The 23,540-nt window shown below is 44.3% G+C and overlaps 1 protein-coding gene across 1 annotated transcript in view; it reads right to left on the reverse strand.

The window, feature by feature from the left end:
* Positions 1–23,540, reverse strand: part of IL23R (interleukin 23 receptor) — a 68,059-nt gene that overhangs the window by 21,540 nt on the left and 22,979 nt on the right. Inside the window, exons 4-7 of the mRNA XM_055140775.1 lie at positions 20,191–20,369; positions 16,051–16,196; positions 11,300–11,456; positions 10,921–10,929 (exon numbers count right to left, since the gene is read on the reverse strand). Of these exons, the coding sequence (XP_054996750.1) occupies positions 10,921–10,929; positions 11,300–11,456; positions 16,051–16,196; positions 20,191–20,369 (491 nt within the window). The remainder of the gene's footprint in view (positions 1–10,920; positions 10,930–11,299; positions 11,457–16,050; positions 16,197–20,190; positions 20,370–23,540) is intronic.

Raw genomic sequence — 23,540 nt, forward strand, 5'->3', positions numbered from 1 at the left:
AGAGAGAGAGAGAGATTTTCAGGATCGGAGCAATAGTACACTGAGTAGGGAGTTTGTCTTGCATGTGGTCACTCAGTTTCATCCCAGTATCTCCCCCAGCACCCAAGCAACACCAGGAGTGAATCCTGAGCACAGAGCCAGGAGCAAGTCCTGAGTATTGCCAGGTGCACCCCAAACCACCCCAGAGAGACAGAGACAGAGATTTTCTTCAAAATTGCAACCTTGAGGCTAGAGCGATAGTTCAGCAGGTAGGGCATTTGCCTTGCGTGTGACCAACCCTGGCTCAATTGCCAGCATCCCACATGGTTCCCTGAGCACCGCCAGGAGTGATTCCTGACTAGTTCAGAATCTGGAATAACCCTGAGCATCACCAGGTGTGAGCCAAAAAGTAAAAACAAACAAACAAACAAGAAATTCAATCTTGTTCTCAAACACCATGCACCTGCTCTTGAGTTTGAAAGTTTTAGGCCAGATACATTTGGTCTAGATCTGAGGAACATTTGCTGTTTTTGAATGGCCTCAGCATCAGGACCTAATTCTTTATGAGCCTTTCAAACTAGGTCAGAGGCAGGACGGATGGATTATCCTCGAATAAAGATGAGTCCCATGAACTCACAAGGGTCCTTCTGAGAAGACAGGGTCAGTATCAGAGATGTGGGAAGCTGGAAAGGTCAGTTTGAAGGTAGAAGTTGGACCATAAAACAAAAAGAAATGTCTCTGTCAACACCTGAACTGTAGCCATCAGATGAGCCCTAATTTCTCACCCCCCCCCCCCCGAGAACTCATGTGAAACAAGCACTGTAGCACTGTAGCACTGTCGTCTCGTTGTTCATCGATTTGCTCAAGCGGGCACCAGTAACTCTCCATGGTGAGACTTGTTACTGTTTTTGGCATATCGAATACGCCACAGGGAGCTTGCCAGGCTCTGCCGTGCGCGCGGGATACTCTCAGTAGTTTGCTGGGCTCTCCGAGAGGGACGGAAGAATTGATCCCGGGTTGGTCGTGTGCAAGGCAAATGTCCTACCCGCTGTGCTATTGTTCCAGCCATGTGAAACAAACATATAGTAATTTAAACCCTAAAATTTCTGATAATTTGTGGCAGCAACACTAGGAAACACAAGAGATTCTTTATCAGGAAAAAGCATAATCTTAATTCTCTCTGTGACCCCAAGGTCAGAGAGATTGGGAAGCACCGAGGCATCATGTTACCTCTACAGAACCTTGGGGGGGTTTCTTAGGGTCGGTGCCTGAGGAACAAATAAATTTAGATCAAGTCTGAAATAAGGATTGTGTTAGGCCAGAGAAATATTCCAGGAGTTAAGGTTCTTGCTTTGCCCATGACCAAGCCCAGTTGGGTCCTGTAAACCACATAGAATCCCTCAAGCCGCACCAGGAATGATCCCTAAGCACAGAGCACTTCCAGGGGAGCACTTCCAGACCAAAAATAAAAGAAATAAAATAGCAAAAGTTTCAATGGTACTCTTTGTCCTTCTGGCCCAGTTTAGTAACTGGACATTCCCTAACCTGCAGAATTCCAGGGCTGGAGCGATAGCACAGTGGGTAGGGCATTTGCCTTGCACGTGGCCGACCCAGGTTCAATTCCTCTACCCCTCTCAGAGAGTCCGACAAGCTACTGAGAGTATCCCACCTACGTGGCAGAGCCTGGCAAGCTCCTCGTGGCATATTCTATGTGCCCAAAACAGTAACAACAAGTCTCACAATGAAGACATTACTGGTGCCCGCTCGAGCAAATCGATGAACTACAGTGCTACTGTCTTTGGAAATCGTGTTGAACATCACCTGTTCTCAGTTCTCCCCCACATACCATTTCTTTCTTTCTTTCTTTCTTTCTTTCTTTCTTTCTTTCTTTCTTTCTTTCTTTCTTTCTTTCTTTCTTTCTTTCTTTCTTTCTTTCTTTCTTTCTTTCTTTCTTTCTTTCTTTCTTTTTTTCATCAAGTCACTAAAGGTCCTGGAAAAACAGTGTAAACCTTAATGGCGGCCTGGGGGAAAGCAATATCCAAAGCTGTTTCATGAGAACAGAACACCAAGAGGCTTAGAATCATGCTCCGACTTGCCTCCTCTGGAGAATGGTCCCCCAAAGAGGAGTACGATTTCTCTGGGAAACTTTCCCACTGCAAGTAGCAATTGCGGAGGTTAATTAGTCCTTGTGAAATGCCACCGCCTTCCCCTCGGGCGCCTGGCTCGTCATTAGCAGGGTTGCAGAGCCTGTGCCTTCCCCTCGCTACAGAGAGGTTCTGAGCCCGGGCACAACTGAAGGGGTCACACCTGCTTGTTTCCTTAAGCAGTGAGAATTTAGGGACCGGACTTGTGCAGGTGCTGGGTTTCTATAACCGCAAGTGACCCTTTCCCCCGGGGGGCCTCTTTCTGTGTGATTTGGGGGCCCTGTTTTAGTTGCTGTTGTTTTTACTGTAGGCAGCTCTCTCCAGCTCTCAGAACCTCAGCTGGCTTGGTCTCACAGAGGGAGGAAGGTGGGATGGGAGGGTATTTGAGGGGGGGCGACACCTACCTCTTGTACTTCCTGAGCCACCTGGGGGAAATGTGGTCTGGGAGTAACCAGAGACTCAGGAAGCAGAGGACAGGGGGCTAAGATAGCAGAGAGGTGTGCAGACAGCTCGAGAGATACGGGTCCTGGCCCCCAACTGTGTTACTTACAAGGGCAACGATTTGACTAATCAGAGGTCCCCCATTTGGGCCACATTTCCTGTTCACAGTTCACACCGTGAGTCTAACCCCTCGCTGCGGCTATGACACTTGATTGTCAAAGTGTCACTAGGCACCTCCCTGACACGGTGCTGTCATTTAAAAAATTCATTTTTTAAAAGACTCTAAGGGATTGCCTAACGTATGGGAGATGTGAATCACAGCTCAGCCATGCAGGGATGAGGAACATCGTGATTGTGGTCCTGGGTAGAAGTGGCTCCAGCTCCGAGTACAGGTCTCCCGGGCCTCCGTGTGGTTGTGAAGACTTTCTAGTGTCGGTGGGTGATTCGGGGTGGGGGGCATGAACGAGTTCCCTGTTGTGCCATGAAGTGAACAGAAGGATCTGAGAGTAAATACTCCGTCACAATACATCTGCTTATCAGAAGCTGGGCGTTGTAATTTGTATACAAATTGTGCAGTAGGGACAAGGATACAAGAGCTTTGTTAAATATTTGCCATCAAATCTTCCCATTCTCAGTAAATTACAAAGTATTTGCAATCCTGCTATAACGGAAATGAGACTACGTCATCTTAAGAATGCTTAAGAATGGGGCTGGAGCAATAGCACAGTGGGGTAGGGTATGGCGTTTGCCTTGCACATGACCCATGGGGGTGGGGGGTTCGAATCCCAGCATCCCATCTGGCCCCCTGAGCACTGCCAGGAGTAATTCCTGAATGCAAAGCCAGGAGTAACCCCTGTGCATTGCTGGGTGCGACCCCAAAAAAGCAGGGGGAAAAAAAGAGAATGCTTAAGAATACTTACTTTTTTTTCTTTTTGGGTTTACTTTAATAGGAATTGGTTGAATTGGCAATAATTATGTTACCATTTCAGCTAACTTTTTCTTTTTTATTAAGGCTGATTTTTTTTTTTACCAAGAACTAATCTACTAATAGCTGAACCCATGGTAAGATATTAATCTTAAATGATCTCTATTTATTGCAATAAAGGTTAAAAAGTGCTTTACCTATATAAAAATACATATTCTCATATTAAGTGCTTGTGTTTATTGTGCTGAGCTGGGACCTCATTTTATTTCCTTTTCCCCATTTTAGGGGTTATCGAGCAGTGTCATTGGCCCATAATTGGGTCCTTAAGAGGGTTTTGTGATTGTTGGCAGCTGCAAATGCACATCCGGTGATGCAGAGAGACCCCCCCAGCCCTCCTCCGCAAACCTGACGTGCCTAGAGGGAGAACAGCAGTGCCAGGGATCAAACCCAAAGTCTCATGTGAACAAGGCACGTGCTCTACCATTTGAGCAGCATCCCTAGCCTGAGCCTTCCTCTTTCACTCAGAAACTATGACTTAAGCCGGAAATGCAAGTATTTCTTGGGGTGCAGTCACACTTGGCAGTGCTCAGGGGCTATTCCTGGCTCTGTGCTCAGGAGTGACCCCTGGTGGTGCTTGGGGGGAGTTCTATGCGGTGCAGGGGATGCAACTGGGGTGAGCTGCATGCAGGGCAAGCGCCTAGTGCCGTGTTACTGTCTTTCCAACTCCAGTTCACAAGTATGTCCAATGCCAATCATCCACAGGCCCCAGCTGCAGAAGCACTACTTTCTACTTTCTGGAGACTTGAGTGGACCAGGGCCAGCGGGGAAAACACACAGTGAGTGGTCCTGTAGCAGGCCTATGGCAGAGAAGATAGGTTTATACTTGTTCCTCACTCCACATTGCTCGACACTCTCCCGAGATCCCCGGCATCCCCTCCTTCCTCCTCACAGCCCAACCCAAGCCCACACATGTCTTGTAGAAACCACAGCTACTCCCAGCGGTCCCACCTTTTCTCACGTGAGCACTTGCTCTCAACAAACCCTGCACAAACAATGAAGCTCTGTTGGACTAGTTCTATTCGTAGCTCATGAGTCAGGGGGCCCTGATTTAGGGGCCCAGTTGGGTGTTGACCTGGGATTCTTCTCAGCTTCAAGGAAGAAGAGCTGCAGAGCTAACCTCACAGCCCGAGTTAGGCCTTGGATGTCCCTTTGACCAGATTTATAACATTTAGCCAAACTGCTTAAACTTCTGTCTATTTATCTTCTTTCTCTGCACAACTATCATAACAAGGAAACTCCTTTCATAAAGGGAGTGCAGTCAGAAATAAAGAGTAATACACATGTAACATGGACACTTCAGTGTCCAGCACAGAAGAAGCATGGATGCTGTTAGTGTTTAGTATTTGCTCCCTGAATTCATCCCAGATTCGAGTACTTGCTATTGGACCAGGAGAGAAAAATGAGACTTTAACCCAATGAACTTCTCTGTATTTGCTAAAGATGATGGTGTCTCTCTCTCCCTTTCTCCCTCCCTCCCTCTCTGTCTCATCCTCTCTCTCTCCCTCTCTCCCTTTCTCTCTTTCCATCTCTCTTTCCCTCTCCCTCTCTCTCAACGGAATTTGTTTTCCACTAAAGCAAATATATTTTGTTTTTTTTGTTTGTTTGAGGGTCCCATCCAGTGTTGATCAAGAGCTACACCCCACTACACACACTCTATGCTCAGGAGTTACTCTCAGCAGTATTTCGGGAGCAGGTGCTAGGGTTTGAACCCAGGCCTCTCACATGCAAGGTGTACTCAGTCCATTGGGCTACCTTCCCAGCCCTAAAGTAAGGAAAGGAAAACTTCAAGCCCAACCGGTTATTTAATCCTTACCATTAATAAATGAGTTTGATTCCTTTAGGAGACCACTGTATCACTGTCATCCCGTTGCGCATCAATTTGCTTGAGCGGGTACCAGTAATGTTTCCATTGTGAGATTTGTTGTTACTGGTTTTGGCATATCAAATATGCCACGGGGAGCTTGCCAGGCTCTGCCTGCTGTGTGTTAGGAGACCAAGGTTTATTTTTTGTTTGTTTGTTTGTTTGTTTATTTGGCTCGGTTTTTCGAGGGGAGGGGGGTGGTTGGTGCACTCAGCAGTGTAGAGGGCTTATACCTGGCTCTGTGCTCAGGGATCACTCCTGGTAGGGCCAGGGAATCATCTAGGGATCTAGGGTGTTGGGGATCACAGTCAACTGTGTGAAGACAATCACCCCACTTGTTGTACTATCCCTCTGGAGCTGAAAAGGACTTTAAAGATCACAGGACAGGTACAGGTGACTGTGGAGTGCTGGGGCCTTTGAGAACGGGTTTCCCCAGCATCTTGATTAACCCTGTAATGTCATCTGGATCAAACTTTTGGAAACTTTTTTTTAAGAATAAACTTTATTTGGAAATTATAGTTGCCTGTATCCTTTCCCCTCATTTTATTTTCTTTTTGCAGTTTTAAAAATTGGGCTTCTGTGATTGACAGTGCTACTAACAATGGTTTCTCATGCACACAATCCTAACACCACGCCCATCACCAGTGTGCCCACCTCCCTCTCCCAAGGACCCAGTTATTCTCAACAGGTTTGAGTGAGTCCTCGATCCGCTGGAGCCTGCACTTGGCTTGGGGGTCTCTGCACCGCAGCAAGTGGCAGAGCCAACCACAGCCCCGTGTCTTCCCCACCTCCCAGACCTCGTTGGCATTGAAACAGGCGACTTTCTCAGGGACACGGGGCCGTTAAGTAACACCTCGTTGGCTTCCCCATCACCGATTTACTCCATAGCCCATCCCTGAAGCCCAGGCATGCTGGAAACCTTGCAAGTAGCTTTCCCATGCCCTGCGGTCCCTCCATCAGCAGGGAAGGCGGCCCCCTTGGAAACATTTTTGAGGTGACTCAAGTCAGTGACACAGATAGAAAGATCTTAGAGGCTACAAGAAAGTTCTTGTTTAGAGAGAGGGACACTTTGCTGTGTTTCTTTAGAAATAAATTAGACTTTTCCTGCTGGCAACAGAAGAACTGATCAAAATTCCCACTATCAAGCAAGTCGGTAAGCCAAAATATTGCAGGAACAAAATGACTTCATCTTTTCACATTGCCAAACAAGTCAAGCTTTAGTTGTGTGTCAATACTGTTTTATGTGTGTTTTTTCTTATGTAACTTACTTTTTATTATTCTTTCATTTTCACTGAACTTCTCCCCTAGAGTTAAGGAACTTTGTCTTCTTTGCTCACTCAAGTTTTGCAAATACCTAACAGGTTCTGGTGTGTGGGAAACTCCAGATATCTCATGAATTACGGTCTTTTGTGGGTGTCTTTTTTAAAAAAGCAATTCATATTAAAGATTTGCTAAAAATGAATTTGGCAACTTCTGTCAAGCACCTTAAAATGTGTTTGATCCAACAAGACCTAGAGATGTAAAGAGAGTTTATTCTGAAGCGATTCAAAAAAGTCTATTGATAATAGAAAACCATGAAATAACTAGGTCTTACTTAAATAGGGACTGGTCAATAGGTTTTTGTATATGCTATGTAGACATTAAATTGATTTTAAAATTTAACAGGGTATGCTATGTGGAAAGTCAGAATATAAAACTGTATATGTATCAGTACCAATCATTGAAAAATAAAGTGTGCTTTGGAAAAATTTAGCATTATATTTGTTTAAAGGTAAACAGTTATTTGCCATTTATATCACAATAAAATTGTAAGACTTTTATAGGCAGAAAAGAAGAAATATATTTTCAAAAGAGCATCGCTGTTAGCACTTTTCCTAACACACTTTCCTTGCATCTCAGTTGTTTTAGGAAGGAATTGGAAGGAGAGATTAGATTGTTGACCTCTTACTTCTCAAGTTAATGCGGATAGCTGCAAGTCTTCGGGACTATTTAATTGCCACATTCCTATTACTTTCTCCCAGAGCTGTCAGACTTCAAAGGAAACCTTTGTGGCCTGGTACTAGTAGAACACTTTTTAAATGGCTCCTTCACTTCAGTGTAATTAAAGACAAAGTTGATGTATTTAACTAAGTGAAATGAGTCAGACAGGGACAGACATAGAATGACTGCACTCATTTGTGGGATATAAAATAACATAATATGAGACTAACACCCATGGACAGTAGAGACAAGGGCCAGGAAGATTGTTCCGAGATTGCAAGCCTGCCTCACAAGCTTGGGGAAAAGGCAGATGGGATAAAGAAGGGATCACTAAGTCAATGATGGTTGGAGGGATCGTTTGGGATGGGAGATGTGTGCTGAAAGTAGACAAAGTACCAAACATGATGAATGGCCTCTCAGTGTCTGTATTGCAAACCATAATGCCCCAAAGTGGAGGGAGGGTAAAAGGGAAATTGTCTGCCACAGAGGCAGAGGGAGGTGGGAGTCCAGGGGAGGGGGGAGGGATATTCATGTTTGGGGACATTGGTGGTAAAGAATGTGCACTGGTGTTGGGATGGGTGTTCGATCATTGTATGACTGACATTCAAACATGAAAGCTTTGTAACTGTGGCTCACAGTGATTCAATCACTGTCACTGTCACTGTCATCCTCTTGCTCATCAATTTTGCTTGATCGGGCACCAGTAACGTCTCCATTGCAAGACTTGTTACTGTTTTTGGCATATTGAATATGCCACGGGGAGCTTGCCAGGCTCTGCCGTGCGGGCGGGATACTCTCAGTAGCTTGCCGGGCTCTCCAAGAGGGGCAGAGGAATCGAACTCGGGTCAGCCAGGTGCAAGGCAAATGCCCTACCACTCTGCTATTGCTCCAGCCCATGGTGATTCAATACAAAAATAAATTTTAAAAATTGATGAATCTGCTGAGGGCTGTTGAGGAGTCAGAAGATCTGTGTTCTAGTTTAGGTGACACTGGCCCAGGAATGAGCTAATGAGCAGTGCACTATGAGGTTGCATCAGGGACATTCATCTGATGCTGGGGGACCATGTAGTGCTGGAAATGGAACCTAACTCTCCAGGCTCTTAGCACTGTAGCACTGTCATCCCATTGTTCATCGATTTGCTCGAGCAGGCACCAGTATGTCTCCATTGTGAGACTTGTTACTGTTTTTGGTATATCGAATACGCCATGGGGAGCTTGCCAGGCTCTGCTGTGCGGACGGGATACTCTTGCTAGCTTCCCGGGCTCTCCGAGAGGGACGGAGGTATCGAACCCAGGTCGACCGAGTGCAGGGCAAATGCCCTACCCGCTGTGCTATCGCTCTTCTCCAGGCCCTTAGCAACTAAATTTTAACTGCTACAAAATGGAAAATTTGTCTTACAACTATAAATGTAAGACAAAATACTTTAAAATAAAAGCTATAATCATTAGAAAAATATTAGTAGGTATTGCAAATGGTTCCCTTAATAATGCATTGTTAGGAATTGGGTGTTATGAGTGCCCAAGAAAAGATGAATGGATAAAGAAACTATGGCATGGGGTTTGAAGTGATGGCACAGTGGGGAGGGTGTTTGCTTTGCACTCAGCCAACCCAGGTTCTATTCCCAGCCTCCCATAGGGTCACCCGAGCACCGCCAGGAGTATTCTTGAGTGCAGAGCCAGGAGTAACATCTGTGCATCACTGGGTGTGACCCAAAAAGGAAAAAAAGAAACTACGGCACAATCTACATAATGGAATACTATGCAGTTGTTAAGAAAAATTAAGTCATGGAATTTGTCTATAAATGGATGGACATGGAGAGTATCGTGCTGAGTGAAATGAATCAGAAGGAGAGGGACAGATACAGAATGACTGCATTCATTTGTGGTATATAAAAATATTTGTAGAAGACTAATATCCATGGCCAGGGGAAACAGGAGGACTGGTCAGTGGTTGGAACTAACCACAAGTGTGTGAGGGCCTGAGGTTAGGTAAGATAGAAAAGAGACCACTATGACAATAATAGCAGGGAATTATCATGCTGGACAAGATCTGAGTGTTAAAGGGATATTCTTGAGAACCTTTCAGTACCAATATTGCAAACCACAATGCCCAAAAGACGGAGCCAGGCAAACAGACAGACAGAGAAGAAAAGTGCCTGTCATAGACATAGAGCAGGCAGAAGTGGGGGGCTGATGGGAGGAAATCTCGGGACACTGGTGCTGGGAAATGTACACTGGTGGAGGGATGGGAGTTAGAATACTGTATGACTGAAATCCAATCATGAGCTGCTTTGTAAGGGTCTATCTCACAGTGACTCAATAATAAAGTGAAAAAAAAGAATTGGGCGTTAGGGGGCGCCAAAGGAACTTTCTCCCACATCTTGAAGTTCTGCACTTTCTTAATTCGGCGGCCACCAATATTTGATGCTTGTAAAGTGCTTTGAAAACAAAACCCATAACTCTAAGATGTTAAATTATAATATAGATGACACTAGTAGTCATTCAGCTGAAGAAAAGTTTAAGTCAAATGTATAAATTACCTAGTGTGGTCAGACAGCTTCAGGTTAATGACATCATGAAGTATGAAAATCGTTGTAGACACATTTGGTTACTTAAGCTGAATTCTATTTATAAGGGCTTAAATGTTGTACAAATGGATATATTAACTAAAATATTAAATTTGGATATTAAGTCAAATCTCTGAATATATTTTCCTTAGAGTTTATTTACTTGGGGAGGGAGGAGGACCCATACGGAGGGGCAGTCCTGACAATGCACAGGGCTTACTCCTGGCTCTGCGCTTAAGAATTATGCCTGGTGGGGCTGGAGCAATAGCACAGCGGGTAGGGCGTTTGCCTTGCATGCGGCTGACCCGGGTTCAATTCCCAGCATCCCATAGGGTCCTCTGAGCACCGCCGGGAGTAATTCCTGAGAGCAAAGCCAGGAGTAACCCCTGTGCATCGCCGGGTATGACCCAAAAAGCAAAAAAAAAAAAAAAAAAAAAGAATTATGCCTGGCGAGGTTCAGGGAACCATAAGGCAAGCACCCGACCCGCTGTACTATGGCTCTGGCCCTAGTTTAATTACATCTTATTGAGAATATCAACCATGCCCCGTGAAAATGTTTTTAGGATTACTTTTCATACAGTAGGTAATCAATATTTTCATATGATTTGATTTGTGCCTCTTTGAAATACATTCCATCAGAAGGGTCTAGAGCATTCGATGTAACTCTTAATACTCTTTTTCAAATGAGGTGTCAAATGCCTTGCTATTGCCCAGGGTTTGCTTTGAGTTTTTGTTTTGTTTTGTTTTGTTTGTTGGCTTTTGGTGGGGTTATATCTGGCAGTGCTCAAGGATTACTCCTGGTTCTGCACTCAGGAATCACTCCAGGTAGTGCTTGGGTACCTTATGGGATGTCAGGGATTGAACCTGAGTCGGCTGCGTGCAAGTCAAATGCCCTACCCGCTGTGCTATCACTCCGGCCCTCTACCCAGGGTTTTTATAAGATATACTTCTGAGGCCCCACACCCTCAGGACCTCGAACTGTGGACTCAGGACCCACGAGAAATGCTGGTGAACAAAAAATACTGCACCAACACCCCAGGTAGCTTGCAGTGGTTTCTATGCCCAGGGATGTCTGAGAGCCATTACAAAAATTGTGGTTGGTCTTAGCAAAATTAAAACCAAGTGGCAATTTAAATGTTACCACCTGCTCTGGAATCAGTTTTTCAATTTTGCTAGAAGTTAAGGCGGAAAAAACGTGCATGAATAGTTATACAGGTGACAGATAGATATGTGTGTATATATGTGTGTGTGTGTCTGTGTCTGTGTGTGTACATAAATCACTAAGAAGAGACATAGAAATGGAAGGACAAGCCTAAGTGATTAAATACACAATCCCGCTTACCTCTCTCAGGAGTTTGATGGGAAAAGGGAGAACTCCAGGCCTGCCAGTACTTTTTACCCGTTTCTTGACATCTCACTTGAAACACATACTTCATGTTGGGCTCCAAGAAGAATTCTGACTGTTGCACGGATGAAAAATTGGCGTCAAATTCTTTAACCTAAGGTTAAGAGAAGTAATCTTGGTGAAAGGACCTGGCATGCTTTGGAAAGAGTTGCGGGGGGTGGGGGGTGGCTGGAGCGATAGCACAGCGGGTAGGGCGTTTGCCTTGCACGCGGCCGACCCGGGTTCGATCCCCGGCATCCTATATGGTCCCCCAAGCACCGCCAGGAGTAATTCCTGAGTGCAAAGCCAGGAGTAACCCCTGAGCATCGCTGGGTGTGACCCAAAAAGCAAAAAAAAAAAAAAGAGTTGCGGGGGGCTGGGGAGACAGTGCTGCAGGCTGTGGCGCATGCGTGGAATACGAGCGCTTCACAGTCTGATCCCAGCACTGCGTGGTCCCCTAACCCCATTGGGAAAGACCCTGGGAGCCCCCTCACTGCCAGCCCAGCTAAGCATTAAATCATGAGGCCCCAACAGGCAGGTTGAGAATGGCTGGTAATAAGTAGCACCGCTGGGGAACCCCACCCCCATTCCCAATAAATTAACAGAGCAGTTATTCTCTTTTTTGATAGCCTTTTTTTTTTTTTTTGCTTTTTGGGTCACACCCGGCGATGCACAGGGGTTACTCCTGGCTCTGCACTCAGGAATTACTCCTGGCGGTGCTCAGGGGACCCTATGGGATGCTGGGAATCGAACCCGGGTCTGCCGCGTGCAAGGCAAACGCCCTACCCGCTGTGCTATTGCTCCAGCCCTAGAACGGTCATTCTCATGAGCAGAAATCTCTGGATCTTTATTAAATTCTAGGAACCCTCCTGCTACGCTCTGGGAAGTCAAAATGGTTTGGGGTTCTGTTCCAAGCACCAGTTTTTAAGAGGGGGGACACGCATGGCAGTGCTCAGAGGTCACTCCTGCGTTGGTGTTTCAGGAGCCCTGCTGGCGATGCTGTTACCCTCTGGTACTGGGGCTTGAACTGGGGCCTCCTGCACGCAAAGTCTGTGCTCAGCCATTTGAGCTACCTCTCAGGACCCAGGGTCTCATCTTAGTCCATGGGAAAACAGAGATTGAGGGGGGTCTTGCTTGAAAACATGTCATCAGACGTCAGGTGCAAATTGTTTAACTTCACAAGCTAAATACAGGTCTGAAAGCTGGATCAAAGAACTGAGTGCAAGGTCGAAGCAATAGTACAGCAGGAAGGGCATTTGCCTTGCACACAGCCGGCCCAGGTTTAATTCCCGGCATCCCATGTGGTCCCCTGAACACTGTCAGGAGTAATTCCTGAGTGCAGAGCTAAGAGTAACCCCGAAGCATCACTGGGTGTGCCCCAAAAAGCAGAGAAAAATGGGGGCTGAGTGCATATGCATGCTGTGCATGCAGAAAAAGACCCGAGTTTAATCCCGGGCGTTATATGGTCCCCTGAGCAACCCCCAGCACAGAGCTGGGATTAGCCCCTGAGCACCACGCAGTGTGGCCCCAAAACCAAAACTAAATAATTCAAAGTAAAATACACGTTGCTTTGTGTCTAACATCTCTCTCAAGCTTCTAAATCTCAAAATAAGTCCAAAATCTATTCTAGTCTTCAATTTGGGATAACTGATTTTAGTGGAGTAGAAGGAGAAGGACTAATAGCAATTGTTTGACTCGAGTCTTTCTTCCTCCTCCCAATCTTTTTTCTCTCTGCAAGTAGATTTTTTAGATTGATCATTGAATGACTGATGAAATAATTTCACTTGCTAATGATGACTTTTAGCAAAATTTACTCCTAAGCTGAGCAAGTCAGTCCCTTTGCCTGGCAAGCATCTGTGGCGTATTCGAAATGCCAAAAACAGTAACGATAGGTGTCATTCCCCTGACCCTGAAAGAGCCTCCAATCTTTGGGAAAGATGAGTAAGGACAGGCTGATAAAATCTCAGGGCTGGGAGGAATAAAAACGTTACTGGTGCCTGCTTAAGTAAATCGACGAGCAACGGGATGACAGCGATGATGATGTACATATTAATAAAGCAAAATATTGAAGATGTTAAACTGTGAAAATTCAGTGGCAGATGAGCATAAAATAGCTGAGATTCCAACTTAAAAACTTTTGGGGGGATACTACAACCTGCTGTAAAAGATAATAAAGAACAATGGCCAAACCAGCAGATTCGGATGGGAGAGGGGGAAAAAAAAAGGCATTTGCACAGCATCTTCAGTCTGTTGTAATGTCAGCATGTGAATTTATGGGAGAAAAGTGAGCCATGATTAAACAGTAAATGTAAAATGCATCTAGAAATTCATTTATAAAGCAGTGGGGGAAAATGATTTATACTCATGAAAAAGAAAGTTAAGACAACCAAGAGGTAAAAAGTAAAAAAGAAGGTCCCAGTTTCACTTAAGGATCCTTCTATGAAGCCCTCAGTGTAAGGTCGGAGTGACAGTACAGCAGGTCGGGCGTTTGCCTTGCACTCGGCCAACCGGGTTCAATCCCCAGCACCCCATACGGTCCCCTGAGCACCGCTGGAACCAGATATGTTTTTTTTCTCCTTGTGTCATTTTGCTCTCAGCCTTGTGGGACCACTGCATGTCCTTAGGCACCACCCGCCTAGCTTGGATGCAGCTTAGTTATAAAGCAGTGGAGGGGCTGGAGAGCTCGGGGTGATGTTTGGGGTGCTTGCCTGGCATGCCCACTTGGATCTCTGGCACCACAGTCTCTGAGCATAGCTGGGTGGAGACCTGGTGGCCGCCAGCATTGCAGGGTCCAGACAGTGCCAGGGCCTCTTTGGGCCCTGGCTCTCCCCGATACTCTGGCTCCGTTGACCAAGAATTGCCAAGTGTGGTCCCTTCAGCTCCCCCGAACACCCTAGGGAGCCTGCCCACCCCCCCAAATCAGGAAACATTTAAAAGCAGCTGGAATATACCTCAACCCACTGAGTTTGCTTTCCCTCGGCTCTACCACCTTCGCTGCCCCACACCTCTGGGGGTTCCAACAAAGAGTTAACAGAGAGCCTGCATGGCCCCCCCCCACCTCCACTCTGGGTGAACTTCCGGCAAGGGAATAATGAGGCCTAATGAGGCTTAATGAGGCCGGGTCAGAGCAGAAGGAACTTGCCCCAGGTTGCTTGACTAGAAACCAGCAGAGCCAGGCTTTGAACCCTGGAGTGTGTGCTCCAGCCACTTGCCACTCTGAAGTCAATGATCCTTCCCAGCTCTGGCACGGGGAGGCAAATCTCGGGAGAGGTTCCCAGGTCCCCCTCCCATGGGTTAGAACTCGACTTCCTGCCTCCCCCCACACCTGGAGGGGAAGAGAATACCCCAGATGGTCTCAAGAGGAAAGAAAACACACAAAGCAAAGCTTGAGGACCCAGTTCAGGAGGAAAGGCACTCGCCTTGCAGATGGCTGACCCAGTTCCACCCCCACAACCACTTAAGGTCCCCCCAAGTGCCCCGCAGGATCGATTCCTGTGCACAGAGCCAGGAGTAGACCCCGAGCACCACTGGGTGTGGCCTGACCTCTGCTTCCCTCTCCAAATTCAAATCAAAGCTGCATCTCATCCTGGCGCCTGCCCACTGAGGGACTGAGGTCACCTACTTCACTGTCATTGTCACTGTCACTGTCATCCCGTTGCTCATCGATTTGTTCGAGCAGGCACCAGTAACGTCTCCATTGCGAGACTTGTTACTGTTTTTGGCATATTGAATACGCCACGGGGAGCTTGCCAGGCTCTGCCATGCAGGCGGGGTACTCTCTATAGCTTGCCGGGCTCTCCGAGAGGGGCGGAGGAATCGAACCCAGGTCGGCTGCGAGCAAGGCAAACGCCCTACCTGCTGCGCTATCACTCCAGCCAAGGTCATACTGAGAAACAGAAATTTCTCCTGGGTGTCAATGGTCATGCACGGTAGGAGGGACTGAATGCAGGTTTTGGGGATGGAAAGCTGTGGGGGGAGGGGAGGCGGTTATTAAGGGTGAGTTTGGGTGACTTAGCAGAAGGCCAGAGGAGCCTAGAGGGGTCCTGACACTCGCTTCTCCTCCCCTCACCCTACCCAGCCCACCCCCACCCCGAGGATGACTCTGAGGGTGACAGGAGAGAAGAAATCTTCCTGCTTTTCTTTCAGCCTCTTGCTTCTGCTACAGGAGAGAGGGTTAGAAAACCCAGCTCCATGGGGCTGGAGTGATAGCACAGCGGGTAGGGCATTTGCCTTGCATGCGGCCAACTCGGGTTCGATTCCCAGCATCCCATATGGTCCCCTGAGCACAGCCGGGGTGATTCCTGAGTGCATGAGCCAGGAGTGACCCCTGTGCATCGCCAGGTGTGACCCAAAAAGCAAAAAAGAAAAGAAAACCCAGCTCCAGTTTCGTAGTATCATGATGTGGGATTTAGCTCCACCAGAGGGAGCAGAGAGCGTGGATTTCCATCAGAAAACAGCAGGGTTCTGAAAAACCTACACGGAGATGGGCCCAGGGGGAGAGCTCAGAAAGTCAGGCACTTGCCTCGCATGTAACATCGCTCCCGCACGACTCTAGTTTAAACCTAGTTTGGAAGCCTATGGTTAATCTAGTGCAGCGTGAGTATCGTCCAAACTATCAGATCAAAACACAAAACTGTGAGTCCCCTGGGGGTTGCCGTGGTTGATTTCCCCTTCATTGGCAATCTAAAGAGTAGTGAGAGTCAGCTTACCGTCCAGGAGTGGTTCCTTGTCGAGTTGTATCTCATTTCACAAGAAATCTTTTCAATTGTTGATTGACTAGTCCAATGAATCACTGTCTTGGGCACTGTCGTATTTAAATCCTCTGCCCTAAAAATGATGGTTGCAGAAGGTATCACTAGAAAAACAAAAACCGGAAATACTCAACTAAATAAAATTTACCTAGGAAGAAATGGAAATCGTTTATCAACATAAACACAAAATTTATGTTAAGGCAAAGTACTAAGATAAATAAATTCATGGTCTAAATAATATTTCATATTTTTTTGTTTTTTATGTGTTATGTTGGAGCAAACTGCCGTTATGAAATGTAATTCTCTTTGACCTACTCTCCATTTCTTTTCAATGAAACTCTAATAGTCTTATTTTATCTTCTCTTCCTCCCCTTATAATATCAAATAATGAAATTCAAGTTCCTGGACTTATTAATAATAATGTAGCAAAGTGATAAGATAAGTGATTTTTTCCTATATCTGCTGCGGGAAATGTAACATTTTGTATCCTAAATTTAATTCAGTGAATTAAACTTGATTATAGGATAGATTGGGACTGGAGCAATAGTGCAGCGGGTAGGGTGTTTGCCTTGCACATGGTCGACCAGGGTCTGATTCCTCCATCGTCCCTCTTGGAGAGCCCGGCAAGCTACTGAGAGTATCCTGCCCACACGGCAGAGCCTGGCAAGCTACCCGTGGCATATCCAATATGCCAAAAACAATAACAACAAAGTCTCACAATGGAAATGTTACTGGTGCCCATTCGAGCAAATTGATGAACAACGGGATGACAGTGCTATAGTGCTATATGATAGATTGAGATCTTTTATGATAATACTTTATGCTTTTGTAGAGTAGATAAATATGTAAAATATTTATGATTATTGCTCTTTTATTTTCTACAAAATAAATTAGTACTTGGAAGCATTTGAACAATGTGAATTTTACAAGACTCTAGACTGTGATTTCTGTGTTTTATGATGCAATATTCCAAAGAGAACTCAAAGTCTGATTGGTTAATTGACTAGTTTTTGTTGCTATATAATCATAATGGTGTAACTGAAATATCTGTACTTCTAAACTTTAACTTTTATTTAATGTTTATTTAATTTAAACTTTTATTTAACCTATTAGTACCTGTAGATTTGTTCCATCTGAGCGGAATAGAATTGTTGTCCCTTTTTCTATCAGATGCGTTAGAGAACAATGAAGACATATAACTTGCTGAAGTTGTTTAACAAAAAACTCAAGGGCCTAAAAAAACCTCAAGCACTAAAGATCTTCAAGGCTTATTATAATAATTTAGGGGCCAGGGTACAATGAGTAGGGCATTTGCCTTACACGTGGCCAACCTGGGTTTGAACCCTCGCCCCACAAATGGTCCCCCAGTCTACCAGGAGTAATTCCTGAGTGCACAGCTAGGAGTAATCCCTGAGCATGCTAGGTGTGGCCCTAAAATGCCCCTAAAATTTTTTAATAAAGGTGTGTATTTTTAAAAAAAAAAAAACTCTTTCATCATAGATGCCACATTTTAAATTTTCATTTGTACCAAAATTAAGCAGATTGCAGTTGTCTGCTCTCTTTCTAGCAAAAATAAATAAATAAATAAAAAGTATTAACCCAAAATTATCCAATGGGCAAAACTGGTGTTCAAAATGCCAACCAGAGATATCACACTTTCTGCTCTGAGATTTATGTCTCTACAAGAGATATGTAAGCATCCCTCCCACACATCATTTTGCCAGTGTTATTGCCTTATTAACTTGGCCCTTCTGCTCAGCACAGACTCCCTGACGTAATTAAACCTCAATCCTGTAGCTGTTAAGTGGAGATTGCTCCCAGGGGAGTCCTCTATCCTGTTTCATTCAACAGTTCATTTATCTGACTTGTAAAACCTCATTCTTTAGAGTGTCACAAATGAATACAGCTTCTCCATGAATTGCCCAGTAGCTGGGTGGAGTGAAGCCTCCGCCAGATCCAACCTGTAGTTTTCAATCCAGGTTTGTGAGAGTGGGCTTTGAGATGATGGGAAATCAGGGAGGGAGAAGAGAAGAGTGAGGAGGAAGAAGAAAAGGAGCTGGAGAAGGAGGAAGAGGAAAAAGAAGGGGGACAGAAGGAGGAAGAGGTAGACCTGGGTCACCCATGTGGAGATGGAGGTCCAATGACATTTTCTCCAAGTGGGAGGTTATGATTAACTGTGGCAAGTCAGCTAACTCTGGGGTATAATCTGACTTCCCTCCTTACTAGGGTTGTAACTTGGAGCAAATACTTTGATCTCTTTCTTAGTCTGCTCATAGACATTTGTAATGGCATGCATGACCATAGAATTATATATGTATGCATACGAACTATAGCACAATAGTTGTGGAATCAATAGGTGTATGTATCAGGACTAGAATGAAAGCACCATGACAACGTACTAGTCCTGACAATAATTTAGTTCCTAATAATGATGCAGCCAAGATGATACTAGGCATGATAAGTTTAAACATCATTAATCCAGTGAGGAGGACTGTTTTAAGGAAAGACCACATTAGAGCACCTGAACACAAGATGAAAATTTGCGAGGATGTATCATCATGCCCAAGAGAACTTTTAACTGTAAAAAATATGCAGTATCAGAGTTACCAGCACCAGTTTTGCTTTCAAAATCAGTATTTGTATAAAGACACATTTGAGACCAGGCCTGTGAGTTATAATAGTAGAAAGTTAAGTTGAGGTAGAAATTATATTGAAGTATTTTCCCCAACTGAAGAACCCAATGATCCCCAAAGGATACTTATGTTGTACCCCAAGAGAAAACCTCACAACCCCCTAGATCATTACCAGCAGGAAAGTTGTCAGACACATTACAGTGTGCTTACATATTTTACTTATTTATTCTTTTGTTTTAGAAACAAAACCAGTGGTGCTCAGGGGCTATTCCCAATTCCATACTTGGAAGTTGCTTCTAGTGGTACTCAAGGAATCATGTGGTATTGGGAACTGAACCTGGACCTCCCACATGCAAAGTTTATGCTCAACCCTTTGAGCTATCTCTTTAACCAGCCCCTGCAATGTGATTTTAAATGAATACTCAGTTCAGTAATTCCAAATACATTGGAATTATAAATTTCCTAGCTCTGCCTTCAGTCTTATTTCCTTATGTATAAATTATAATCTTATGTACAAAATAACATTGCTATGAGGGTTAAGTAAGGTAATGTATATAAAGAGGTGAGCCCTGAAGAAAGTGCCAGATATATTAACTTACTGACGACATCTGCCATAGTCTCTGAATGGAGGATACTTACATTTGGTGTTCTGTGGCTGAATTCTGACTTTAAGATTTGGATAAAATTTTAAGAAGCTCAAAGAAATTTAATATTCTGGGATTTAACTTTAAAAATAGCTACTCTACATAAATTTAGCCAGAAGTTTGTTAATGGAATATAATTCCTAATAGTAAAAACTGAGAAATGTGATGAATCTCCAATAATAAGCAACTAATAAAAGACACAATTAACAATAGCACAGTACAAATAAAAATTAATAGAAATGTGTATTTTATGTTGTATGTAAAAATAAATAAAGCAAGCCATAAAATATAGAAAGTAGAAAACACTAGCATTTGTTAAATCTGGTGAGTGAACACTAAGGAGCCAAGTTCATTCTCCAAACTCTTTTATGTGCTTTGTAAAGCTTTTCAAAATAAAATAAACATAAGATCCAAAACAGATTTAGTATACTATGGTTCTTACAGCATTAGACTCATCACACTTTATTATGATCCTATTTTTTTAACCCTCATCTTCCCTGATAGATTATAAGAAATTTACAATAGTTAGTCTCTTCTCTATCATTCTCCACAGCCCTTAGGCCAACACTTAAACACAAGACTCTTCTAACAAACATTTGCAAAAATCACAGACGCCATGTGGAATTCAGACTGGAAGACTATCCAGAGAAATGATAGCATTTACCTCAGAATGGTCTCTGGGAAAGTTGTAGGCACATTTTGCTCTCTTGATCATGACTTACAGGAATTTTAGGGGAACGCCTTTCAGATCTAGACTTGATTGAACATGATGAGCTTTGATTAAGAATCTACATGTAAAGACATTCTAGGATTCCTTTTACCTATATCATCCAGGTGAATTTGCAGTTTTTCTGACTCCTCCATGCCCAGGACATTGGTAGCTTGGACCCAAACCAAATACTCCTTGCCACCTTGTAATGAGTCAGTGGAGATGTTAATATAACTTGAGGTGTGATACTTGTGATACTCGTGATACTGCTGCTCTTCTTCTGTTTCTAAGCTTGAAAAAAATAAAAGATAATGATGAGCACAGAGGTATAGGGTTTTAATTATTACACAGAAACTTGTGATGTTATGCATAGTTAATCAAAACCTATTTTATTTTGAGAACTTAAAAAAGGGAATTTAAGATTAGCCAGAGCTGCAGGCTGGTTTTCATGAGCTCTAAGCACTTTGCCTTTATGGATACCTTTCTTCCAATCAGGAAAAAGGAACACGTGTGTGCATGTATATGTGTTCTGTTTTGGTTTAGTTTGGGGACCATACCCACTTATGCTCAGTGAACATTCCTGATGGTTCGGGGACTGTATGGGGTACTAGGGATCAAAACTGGATCAGTCATATGCAAGGCAAGTGTGCTATCTGCCTACTGTATTATCTGTCTAGATCCTGTGCAATATTATTTTCTTACTTTATCCCTGTTTTGAGAACTAGAGCCATCATTAGTTTCTCCCCCTATATTACATGCATAGCATATTATTAACAGATGCCTCCGCTCATTATAATGTGAAGTCTAACAGTATAAATATACAAATGTAGAAGAGAAATCGCCTGGGAATTTGAGCAGTGTTGCAAGGACAGTGCCCTACATCCTTAGGCTTAATGCACAGAAATGCCTCACAAATTCACATCTCCAGCTGCTCCACACAGTCCAGTAATGACACCATCAGCAACTCCCAGTCCTGAAGAATTAACTTGATTTCTGGGGGAGAAAGAGCTCTCTGCAACTATTCTGCAACTCCCAAATGTTTTCCTCCCACAATTTCCCAACCAGACCCCTAGCTCTGCTGGAATCTGTAGGGAAATGTTTAGAAAGACACAGAAGGCCGGGAGAAAAAAAGGAAATCTGTCTTCTATTTCTGAGCAACAGAGAAATGCATTTATGGAAGAAACCCTATCTATATTTGTAACCCCATCAATGTATGTAAAGCAGTGCAAAGCAGGGCACCCTCATCAGCGGAGGATGAAGGGCTCTCTCCAAGGCGGGGACTGGCTTGGCTATGTGGGGGTTAGGTGACCACAACATCTAAGGCTCAGCTCTGGTTCTAAGGTGTGTCTCTATCCTCCCCAGCTCACACATCTCACCATGGCTGCCAGGAGAATGCAAGAGGGACCAAGCAGGGGGCTGCCAAGCCCAGGGCTGGGGTCTCACACACAGACCTTGATTCTATCCTTTCCTCTGCTCCTAAACAACCTAGTTGTGGTCATCTTAAATAAGATGAGATGTGTATAAATAAGATAAAACTGTGTATAGCCAATGGCTTCACACCTAATAAAGAGCGTACGAAACTATGATTGTTAGTAGTACTAGTATTCTTAGTGGTTTGTTTGGGGGCCACACCTGGCCTTGCTGGCTCTGTGCTCAGGGGTCACTCTTGCTGAGGTTTGATGTGCGGAAGAATGAACCGGGGTTGGCCTTGTGCAAGACCAGCCCCTTCATCTGTTGTACTATCTCTCCTTCCTGTAAGCTATTACTTTTAATTAAAGTATAATTAAAACATGTCTGCAGGCACATCTTAAAGAAGACAGGGTCCAGGGAGAGAGCTCAGAGAACTGGAGTGCTTGATTGCAGGGGAGAGGCCCAGGTTCAAAATCAAACCATGCCATTAAATGTAGGTCTTCAACAACCCACGAAAGAGGAGAAATTATTTATCCAATATTCATCTGAAGATGGATGAATATCAAAGATATATAAGGCACTGGTAGAACTTTACAAGAACAAAAACATTCAACCCCATTAAAAAACTGGGGAGAAAAAAATGAACAGACATGACTTCAAATAAGAAATTCAAGTGGCCAAAAGGCACACGGAAAAAATGTTCTTTATCACTAATCATCAGGGAAATACAAATCAAAACAACAATGAGATATCATCTCATTCCACAAAGACTGGCACACATCAGAAAGAATAAGAAGAGCTAGTGCTGGCATGGATGCAGGGAGAAAGGGACTTTTTTTCTTTTTGGATCACACCCGGCTATGCACAGGGGTTACTCCTGACTCTTCACTCAGGAATTACTTCTGGCAGTGCTCAGGAGACCATATGGGATGCTGGGAGTCGAACCCGGGTCGACTGCATGCGAGGCAAATGCCCTACCCGCTGTGCTATCGCTCCAGCCCCGAAAGGGACTTTCATACACTGCTGGTGGGAATATCGACTGGTCCAGCATTTTTGGAAAACAATATGGACATTCCTAAAATATCCAGAAACTGAGCTTCCCATTTGATCCAGCAACCCCACTTCTTGGAATAGATCCGAGAGTCCCCAAATCAAAATGGAGAAAAGACATTTGCTCCCCTATGTTCCTTGCAACACTATCTGCAATAGCCAAAATCTGGAAACAATTCAATTATCCAAGAACAGGTGACCAGATAAAGAAACTATGATTCATGTACACATTGGAATATTACTTGGCCATGAGAAAAGGCAAAGTCATGAAATCTGCTGCTCCATGTAGGGCCCTGAAGAGTATCATGCTGAAAGAAGTTAGTCAGGGAGAGACACCGACATAGAATGATCTCTCTATTATGTGGGGCATAAAGTTACATAATGGTGGGATAACTAATAACCAGAGACACTGGAAACAAAGAACATAAGAACTGGTATTCAGTAGGAAACATGCCAGTTGAGAGGAATGGGGGATAGGACAGGGAGGAGGCAACATCTTATGGTGGAGGGAAGTGCTGAACCGGGAGGAGGAGGAGGTGGTGCTGAAAGGTGGTAAGGTGTTAAGTATGAAACCCTATCGGCAACAGTGCTGTAAACCATATATATATGTGTGTATATATATATATATATATGTATATATGTTAGCACAACGGGTAGGGCATTTACCTTGCATGCAGCCAACCAGTGTTCAATTCCTCCATCATCCCTCTTGGAGAGACCGGCAAGCTACTGAGAGTATCCCACCCACATGGCAGAGCCTGGCAAGCTCCCCGTGGTGTATTCCATATGTCAAAAACAGTAACAAGTCTCACAATGGAGATGTTACTGGTGCCCGCTCGAGCAAATCGATGAACAACGGGACGACAGTGACACAGTGCTACAGATATATGTATGTGTGTATGTATAGATGTTTATATATAAATATATAAAACATATATAAAAACTTTTGCATATAAACTATTTTTTAAATTACATGTAAGGAACCCCTAGAAGCAGACTTGT

The sequence above is a fragment of the Sorex araneus genome, chromosome 5, assembly GCF_027595985.1.
Source record: "Sorex araneus isolate mSorAra2 chromosome 5, mSorAra2.pri, whole genome shotgun sequence".
In the NCBI taxonomy this organism is placed as follows: domain Eukaryota; kingdom Metazoa; phylum Chordata; class Mammalia; order Eulipotyphla; family Soricidae; genus Sorex; species Sorex araneus.